This window comes from Eleginops maclovinus, chromosome 4, assembly GCF_036324505.1.
Source record: "Eleginops maclovinus isolate JMC-PN-2008 ecotype Puerto Natales chromosome 4, JC_Emac_rtc_rv5, whole genome shotgun sequence".
Taxonomy (NCBI): domain Eukaryota; kingdom Metazoa; phylum Chordata; class Actinopteri; order Perciformes; family Eleginopidae; genus Eleginops; species Eleginops maclovinus.
In genome coordinates, this window is record NC_086352.1 from 19,355,591 (window position 1) to 19,365,530 (window position 9,940).

The 9,940-nt window shown below is 41.6% G+C and overlaps 1 protein-coding gene across 1 annotated transcript; it reads left to right on the forward strand.

Moving 5' to 3' along the window:
• Positions 1–4,769: 4,769 nt before the first annotated feature.
• Positions 4,770–9,299, forward strand: LOC134862877 (zinc finger BED domain-containing protein 5-like; the record flags this gene model as incomplete). The annotated part of the gene is made up of 2 exons (XM_063880977.1): positions 4,770–5,213; positions 8,433–9,299. Coding segments are annotated over 2 exons (1,311 nt in total), but the record flags the coding sequence as incomplete, so codon positions are not given.
• Positions 9,300–9,940: the final 641 nt, after the last annotated feature.

A 9,940-nucleotide genomic window follows, 5' to 3' on the forward strand; every position in this document is an offset into this window, starting at 1 on the left:
TACCAAACATTGTCTCCGAAGACAAGTGTTTTACCTTGCAGTGAAACATTTCTCAACCCCCCCTTGTGTTTCTTAGAGCAACACTTAAATGTGAAAAATATTTTCTTTTTGTATTGAAAAAAGGACAACATCTTTGTGTTTAAACTTGTCATACTTGTGACCCAGGTAAGTGAGACATGAAAGGTCAAATCTCAATGAATTATCCAGTAGAGAGAAGTTGTAGACAACCTTGAGTCCAGTAGAAGTGCCTGGAATACATTGTGCACCGTACTATAAATAAATAAAATGGCAGAGGTCATCATCTGGATACCTTGCATTTTGCTTTATTGGGAAACATCCAAAATAAATCCTTGCACTTGTATTACTATGACTAAAATCATGTCTATTTTCATGGATGAAAACATGCACTGAGGGGCAGTGTTTCTTTAAATGATATAGCTTTATTACACTACTACCGCCTTGTATTTATTTATGTTTTAATTAAAGCATTTTTTGTAAAGCTGAGGTGAAAGTAAAGTACAGACAAAAAGTTAAAATAGAAATCAGCAATATGGGATTGCCTCCACAACTTATTGTTGTAAACACATGTAATGTATTCACTTCTATTCTCAAGAATGATGCTTTCAGCTAAATGACATATGGTTAAAAAATGAAAACAGGTGTATACTGTATGTGGTAGGTATATGCCTGTGAGGAAGTAAATGAAACCAACCCTAACGTAAGTTACCCTAAGTCTGTCTTGTTCTTTAAAGCCAGAATGCAACCACGCACTAATCAAGGTCCACAATTTTATTTAATATGTACACATTTTATATTCCAGGAACGCACAGACACATTCAGGAATTAGGAAGTATACAATCATTTTTTAATAGTTTTTTTCTTAACACATTTGTGGGTGTATCTGAGTTTTTATAAAGAGAAACACTACCCCACAGTGGTTAGATTTTCTCAGTGCTCCAACTATTTTCCATTCACACTCAATCGTCTGTACAAATTCTGCCCCCAGGAGTACAACACTGTATTGAAGCAGAAACTGTGCATATGTTGTATTAGGAAAACTGTATTTTGTTGTTTTTCATGACAGATGATTAAGGCATATGGAGGAATTATAAGATTAAATTAAATTAATATAATAAAAAAGATGATGAAATATTGTAATTATTTATTAGTAATCCCAAAGTATATTTGACAAAGTGCAGTGCTGACAGTTTTGTGGTGCCTGTTCCTCTGCATAAATATAGATTAAGATAATACATTGATCTATCCAGGGCAGCCGCTTATTAGCGCCACCTCAACCAAGTGACAACATTTTAACATTAAACCTGCTAATCAATATTGTTACATTAATAATAAGTCAGATGACTGTGTAATGTCAGAGGTGAGAGAGTTGATTACATTTAATTTAATATTCTTTATTGGTGTTTATGTAGGCGGGACAGTATAACCAATGCATCAAGTAATAATGATATTATTATAAAGAGATCAAGGTAGAATTGATCAAATCAAGAAAATGGCAGAAAAAAATATCCCTTTCTCTTGTTACATCTGTTGTCTGGTTGCTGTGAATTTAATCTTTCTACTCGTTCATACAGTATGTGTTGCTTGTTATGTTAGTCATGTGGTCGTTTAAGCTATTTTTTAAATTTTGATAAAGTATTAAAACGCAAATCAAAAATAATAGTAGCTCTAAAAACCCTAAATACAGGGTAACAGACATAATAAATAAGGAGCAGGGGGCGTGGCTATGGCGCGGAGCTGAGCGGTCGCATATATTCTCTCTCCGTCAAAATCGGTTAAATTGAACAGTATCCTGTGTAAAAAGCGAACAAACGCCTTTATTAACCCAAGTTAAGTGTATCTTAGACCGTGATATGTCGACCAGACAACCTAAAACAGCCTCGGGCCACCAGAAAAAGTCTCACCTGAAGAAACAGAGGATGATGCTAACAAGCTAGCTACCCAAACTCTGGAGGCGGCGGACATTCTGGAAGCGATCGCAGCTCTGAAGGACGACTTCGGCACCAAATTTGACGGGGTTATGACTGCAATAAACGGGATCAAATCGGATATCAAAGACTTCTCAGGGAGACTGGGACAGGCAGAAGATCGGATTGGTGAGGTAGAAGATGATATCGCTGTCCATAATACTAAAATAGCCGCGCTGGAGAAACAGGTGTCTGAACTCACACAAAATGGATGACCTGGAAAATAGGAACCGCCGCTCAAATCTCAGGCTGGTGAATCTCCCGGAGAAAGTTGAAAAGGGCAACCCAGTTGCTTTTCTGGAAAAGTGGCTACTTTTCCGACTCCGCTGATTATTGAAAGGGCTCACAGCAGAGGCGGCTGGCCCATAGGGGGCGCTGGGGCTCTGCCCCACCAGCTGTTGAGGGGAAAAAATATTTTTTGCATATTTTTTTTTAAATCAATGTCAGTTTTACTTAATAGTGTGTGTGCCTACATGCAATTTAAATCATTTAAACAACATTTCCACCAACTAACACTCATTAAACAGTGAATTTCCACTGACAGACAGTGTATCATTCTCTCATGGGGCGATCGGCAAAGTGCCCCTGACCGGCAGCTAAACAGCCAATCCGGTTATGGTTGCTAGGGGGAAATTATGAATAATTGGCCTATCAACGTCGCCAAATTTAACGCCGGTGGGGCGCTGGAAATTTAGCCCCAACTGCTACGTAAAATGCGTGAAGGTTTAGGATTGCTGTAGCTACATAAGGAGCCAGCGATAGTTTTTTTTCGTAGTGCGACTCCCAGACTCTGTCCTACGCTACCTGGGGAAAAAATACGCGCGACGACGAAGAGAGATGATGGCGATGTAATATGTAATAATATTATAGTATGTAATTGTAATATAGTTGTGGAGAATGCTTTGTTGTTTCTCTCAGGCTGTGACATGCAATGACAACTGTATGGCACTGATGCTGTTTTCTCCAAGTAAATGCATTTTTCCTTGAGAGAGGGTATTAAAATAATCTGTTTATGTAAACATTTTTGAAAATAACTTGGTTCTAAATTCTTTGTATATGTTACATTTTAATAGGAAAGTTCTGTTTCATTCTCTCTTCTCAACCCACACTCACTCATTCACTCACTCACTGTTGATTTGTATAGATTCAGCTGAAATCATACCCTTGTTGTTAATTTATCCCTTGATTGTATTGTATAGTATTTGATAGCATAAAGTCTAATATAGCTGTAAATTGTTACTTTTTCTGTGAAGCTGGAAACTGTGAAATTAAATTATTATTGTGGAACTGTAGTCATTTTCCGACTGTTCATTTGAATGCTTATGCTAGATTAGGCAGGGAAATCTGTTGGCACACTAGCCCCACCAAGATTTTTTTTCACCAGCCGCCACTGGCACAGGCTACCGGGCGCGCCGCGCTCCTCCGCTCCGCGAGTCATGATAATGAAGTTGTTAAACTTTCAAGACAAGATCCGAGTCATGCAGGCCGCCAGGAACAAGGGCAGGATCATGTAGGTACGAAGACCACCATGTCATGCTTTTTCAAGACCTGTCTACAGATCTTCACAAGAAAAGGAGGCTCTTCGATGATGTGAAACAACGCCTGAGCATAGGCGCCGATACCGTGGGTGCTTCGGGGCCCGAGCACCCACGGAGATTGCCGAGCACCCACGGAGATTTAACCGCACACACGGAGATTGTCGAGGGTCGGGCTTTAAACTTTTTAGAGCACCCACCGGCAGAAACATAAATCTGCGCCTGAGAGCTCTGAAGATCGATTACGGATTTATCTACACCGCCAAATTCAGAGTGTTTCACGAGGGTAAACCCCACCTGTTCGCTGACCCTTCAAGCGTGGACTCGTTTATAAAGAAGCTGGACACATAGCTGGCTGGTCACCTTGTGTGTGATGAACAGTCTCGGTGACGACAGCAGAGGATGTGGACACTCGACCTGAACTGAACTTTGATTTCTATCATAAATAAGGGAAGGTAAAGTACTTTGTTTTATGTAGGCTGTAACGCTGCTTTCCTATGGCTTTTGCCGGTGTTTTTGTTTGTTATGATGGTGGGTTTCGTCCCGATTTACTTTTCTTTTATTGTCGGACTTGTACATATATTTACAATAATTTAAATCATTTTACACCTGGCTCCGTGCGAAAAGCGGTGCCAGTGATCACCGGGTCGCAGCCTTAACTGTATCACCCTCTGCTGAGTCACTGTAAACTAACGTGGTCTTATACCCACCCTTATTTTTACAGTCAATGATACCCACACAACAGCCAGATACACATGCACACTTTATTGTTTCAGTCTTTCTCAAAGAGTGGTCCGCGGACCACTGGTGGTCCGGGAGCGACCCCTAGTGGTCCGTGAGTATTTTGGTAAAATGTCACATTTGAAATTAATATATTATAAGTTTAAAGTGTTTCTCAAACTGTCTTAAAATGACTAGTATAGAGTGTAGCATAGATGTAGCGTAGCTACGTAGGTTACGATCTTACGTCATAAATGATTTGCGAGGTCAATTTGAGCCGTCAACTGACAAGATGGATCGATGGCTAAAGACAGGGTCAGTTAAAAGAAAATTAAATGACAAATCTGACGTGACAGTCAAGATACATCGTCCTGATGCAGGAGATCCAGCAACAACAAGTGGTTCAGCCGCAGCGACAAGTGATTTTGTGTGCGTTACTGAGTCCCAGGAGAGCGGTTCGCCGTCTAACCACCACCCGGCTGAAAGCTGTGAAACTCGGCTTGATCGCGGAAAGTCCAGCGCTAAAGTGAAGAGAAAATATCACAGCGACTACATACAATTCGGATTTTTCTGGACTGGAGATGAAGAGGATCCCAATCCACACTGTGTTTTGTGCTACGAGTCGTTGGCTAACGAGGCTATGAAACCTGCCAAGCTCAAGCGTCATTTTGAGAGCAAACACAAGGATTACATCGGGAAACCTTTAGCATTGTTTGAGAGAAAACGTGATGAACTTAAAAAACACATGACGAAGGCGCCCTCACATTTTTTTGCGACGGGGGAAAATGCGAAGGCTACAGAGGCATCATACAGGGTATCCCTTCTCATCGCAAAAACAGGGAAACCTCATTCGATAGGTGAGAATTTAATCAAACCAGCTGCCAAGGTTATGGCTAATGTATTGTTTGGGGAGAAAGCAAGCGACGAAATTAACAGGGTCTCCCTCTCCAATGATACTGTCCAGGCCCGTCGCGTTCAGGTAGGCATGGTAGGCAATTGCCTAGGGCCCCCGAGTAGGAGGAGGCCCCCCAAAGACGACAGGTTAAGATTTTTTTTTTTTTTTTTTTTTTTTTTTTTTTTCAAAATTCAAAGAAAAGTCTGATACAAATGCAACATGAATCAAACAACATGCATACCAATAAGACAGGTCATGTATTCAACAGCAATGACGATTTTAAATAGCTTCATAATAATAAGCAGTCATCTGTAGATGAAGGGCTCTGCTGCGACTGCGAGGGCAGCAACAGCGCCTCCCTAGAGCATGCGATGTCCGAAAAGCGCAACGACACATTGTAGTCGAAATACCCCAGCTCGAGGGGGCCCCCCTTTCCCATGCATTAGCGCGACAGCGTCAAGTGCAAGTGAAAAGTGAAAAATTAAAATGAAGCGAAATTATCTCTCCGGCAATCAAAAAAAGAAGAAGAAAAGGGAAGAGGAGCAGAAAAGAAAACAAGACACCGGTAAGTAGAATATACACAATCAACATGAAAATTGTGCCAGGCAGGGTATACCATATTTTGCTAGAGTAGCGAGGTTGTAACGACGACTAGCTAGGAACCAGTGGTTTGGCATGCTAGCATGCTAACCAAACTTAAACTGCTACCTTTGACTTCACTATAAGTTCATAACGTTATCAGCTGGCCAAATTGATCAACGATTAATTCCTCTTAATATCCTAAATAAACTTCACATATGTTTTCAGTCGTTAGAGCCTTGAGACAACCAGTGAAATAGTTATTCCTGTAGTAGCTAGCTATTTAATAGGAGATTAACATGGGAGTTTACAATAATTTTGCTAGAATACCATTGGGTTGATTTACTTACTTTATTTACATTTTAACGGTTAACATCCCGGCGCAGATCAGCCACATGAAGAAAACAGCCACTTTAGTGTCAATTAATCCTTTTCTAAACCTATTCTGCTGTTTGTTGTTGTTGGTCTCCATGATAGCTGTAAATACCACTGGACCACCGTTAAAAACTGTACCGATAGCTTTGAGCTTTTTCTATGGGACACAGACAGTACACAGACACACACAGACACACCACGGGTGCGGGGATGGCGCTGTTGCCACTCACAGAATTGATTTCAGGAAAACAGCTCGTCTTAGTGACTGTATTTCTGTTTTCAAACCAGTGAAAACGGGATTATTGTAAGATTTTATTATTATTATTTTTTTTACTTTTTTTTGGTGAAGCAGTGCTTCACCTGTAGTCGTATAGAAACCGCCACTAAACCGCCTAGTAGGAACTGTGTGTAATGCTTTTAATATCTATTTCACCACAATTATCAGACTGTAAAATGATAGGATTTCAAAAGCATTTGAAAAATAACCAAGCTAATCATACAGTACTTATTCTTTCTCCAAGGGGCATTGCTGAAATTTCTTCATCCCGCTCTACCAAGTGTTGTCTCTGGTGCTACTGAAGGTAACGTTCTTTTCTACCTATTATTAGTGCCTTCTATCAACACACTTGATGTTATCAAAATGACTTTACATTTTTCTAATTCAAGTCATAGTTGTGTGTATTCATTCCACTTGCCCACAGAGTCTTCTGGACATTTCAAATATGTGGGACATTCACTAATGTTAATGAATAACTGAGTTGTTGAGATCAATGCATGCAAAATGTGCAATATAAATAAAAAGAATATTATTTATGTATTTATTTATTTTTGCACCAGGGCCATCAACATCGTCTTCGTCACATGTTTATGAGGAGGAGCAAGTGGAAGACAACATTGCGGCGTCCACACCACTTCCCAGCAGTGGTTCAACAGAAGGTGCATTAAGCCGCACAATTTCAACTTATCACCTATCATAGTGAACAACAAGGCGCTATGCATCCCATGCAGCAGTCACACACTAAATCTGGTTGTGTCAGATGCTGCCAAGTCTTCAGTGTTGTCCATGTCTTTTTTTGGTATGCTGCAACGACTGTACAACCTTTTCAGTTCCTCTGTGCACCGCTGGGCAATTTTGAAGCAGCATGTGAAGCAGCTCACCCTTAAGCCACTTTCAGGGACGAGATGGGAGGCCCGAATTGACAGTGTGAAGGTAGTGCGGTACCATCTACCTGAAATACTAGACGGACTGTCAGCACTGGAGACATATGCTACAGAGAAGGGGGACTCAGAGACCATGTCCTCAGCAAAAAGCTTACATGGTGAGCTTAAAACATGGTCCTTTCTTCTGTGCACAATAACCTGGTACAACGTTTTGTATCAGGTTAACCATATGAGCAAGCTCCTCCAGAGCCCGGATGTTTCAATGCAAACACTGAAAAAAGAAACCGAGGGAGTGACAGAGTACCTAGAAGATTTCAGGGAAAATGGACTCGCATCAAGCCAAACGGATGCAATGGAGATTGCAGAAGATCTGGAAATTGAGAGGAAATTGCCTGAGAAAAGGCAACGTAAAAAGAAAAGGCAGTTCCTTTACGAGAGTACAGATGAAACCCAATCGACCCCAGAAGAGGCCTTCAGAAGGGACTTCTTCCTGCCTTTGGTTGACACTGCCATCACCAGCCTAAAAGACAGATTTTCCAGACTGGAGGGGGTGTATGCCCTGTACGACTTCCTGTTCAGCATTGATATCATGAGGGCCACAATCAAGACTGGGAAATTGCATGAGAGATGCAGGAAAGTGGAACAAACCCTCCATGATATTGATGCAGACGACTTGGCATTGGAGATCAACTCTGCTGTCCACACCTTTCCAGATGAAGTATCCAGGTGCCCATTTAAAATGCTGGACTACATATACAGTGAGAAGCTGTTGGACCTGTACAGCAATTTAAGCATTGCACTGCGCCTACTTCTGACCCTTCCTGTCTCGGTTGCCTCCGGAGAGAGGAGCTTTTCATCTCTGAAGCGCATAAAGAATTACATGAGGTCAACTATGAGCCAAGAGAGGCTCTCTGGACTGGCACTCATGTCAATTGAGAGTGACGTCCGCAGGTCTTTGGACTTGGAGGGGATTGTGTCTGCATTTGCTGAGGCCAAGGGCCGCAAGCAGCAGTTTCAGTAGGAAATAAAAAAAATAATAAAGGCTACTTTTCAGTGTATGTTTGACCTCTTTTGTGATTAAAACGCACAGAATTGCGGAAATTTTTTTTTTTAAAGGCCCCCAACAACTTCTTTGCCTAGGGCCCCCAAAATCCTAGAAACGGGCCTGATACTGTCCAGCAGCGAATAACAGCCATGGCCGAAAATGTGAAAGATCAGCTGATCACACGTTTACGCCAAAGCCAGTTTTTCACACAGCAACTGGACGAGTCAACTGATATCGTGAATGAGGCAAATCTGCTGTGTTTTGTAAGGTACATTTATGATGGCGGTGTGCAGGATGAATTTCTGTTTTGTCGTTCCCTGCCGACCAACACCACAGGGGAAGCCATTTTTGACTCAGTCAACGATTTCATCCTGCAGAATAATATCGACTGGACACGATGTGTTGGTATTTGCACAGATGGTGCAACTGCAATGACTGGGAAACACAAGGGACTGGCAGCGCGCATACGTGCAGTTGCACCTTGCGCCACAGCAACACACTGTTGCATTCACAGAGAACAGCTGGCTGTGAAAAAAATGCCACCATGCCTCAAATCAGTATTGGACGAGTCTGTGAAAATTGTTAATACAATAAAAACCAAAGCACTGAACACACGTCTTTTTAAAGCTCTGTGTGATGAAATGGGAAGTGAACACACAAAACTGCTTTTCCATACTGAAGTTCGCTGGCTGTCGCGTGGGAAAGTTCTCACCCGTCTATTTGAACTGCGCGATGAGGTGATGTTATTCTTGCATCATACTGATGAACTGTATGACAGACTGCATGATTTCCAGTGGCTCTCAAAATTGGCATACCTGGCCGATGTCTTTAGCGCACTCAATGCTTTGAACTTAGCGCTGCAGGGAAAAGCCGTCACCGCCTTCAATGTGCAGGACAAAATTAAAGCCGCACGCCTCAAGATGGAATTGTGGTGTGTCCGTCTGGATCGCCAGGAGTTTGACTGTTTTCCGACGCTTGTGGATTTTCTCCTCGCTGCAGATTAAGAGCTGGACAGCGGCACAGTTGCAGCCTTCAAGGAACATCTGCTAGACGAAAAGATAAATATGATTAACGTATACGCCCCAAACGATGATAACCCCAAATTCTTTGAAAATGTATTTTTGATAATTGCCTCACTCCCAGGGAGGGTTCTCATGGCAGGTGACTTTAACTGCACTTTATATCCCAAATTGGACCGCTTTCTGGAGTAGACTCCTCTCACACAGAGTAGGAAGAAGCTGTTGCAATATGTAAATGATCTAAACCTGTGTGATCCTTGGAGAAGTTTAAACACTGATAAATTAGAATTTTCCTGTTTTTCTTCCTCTTTTAAATCTTACTCCCGCATAGATTATTTTTTAGTGTCAAGCTCTATGCTCTTCTCTGTGGTAGATTGTAATTATAATAGTATACTGCTGTCAGACCACTCTCCTACTTCACTTATATACAACGTCCCGAGGTTGGTTAAGTCCACTTCTAGATGGAGATTTCATCCAAGATGGCTTTCTGATTCAAACTTCCTGCTTTTTTTAAAAGCTCAAATTGAGATTTATTTTAACACAAATACAAATGAGACCTCTGCTATTGTCAGATGGGAGGCCTTTGAAGCGTACATCAGAGGTATGATCATATCCTATACCAGCTC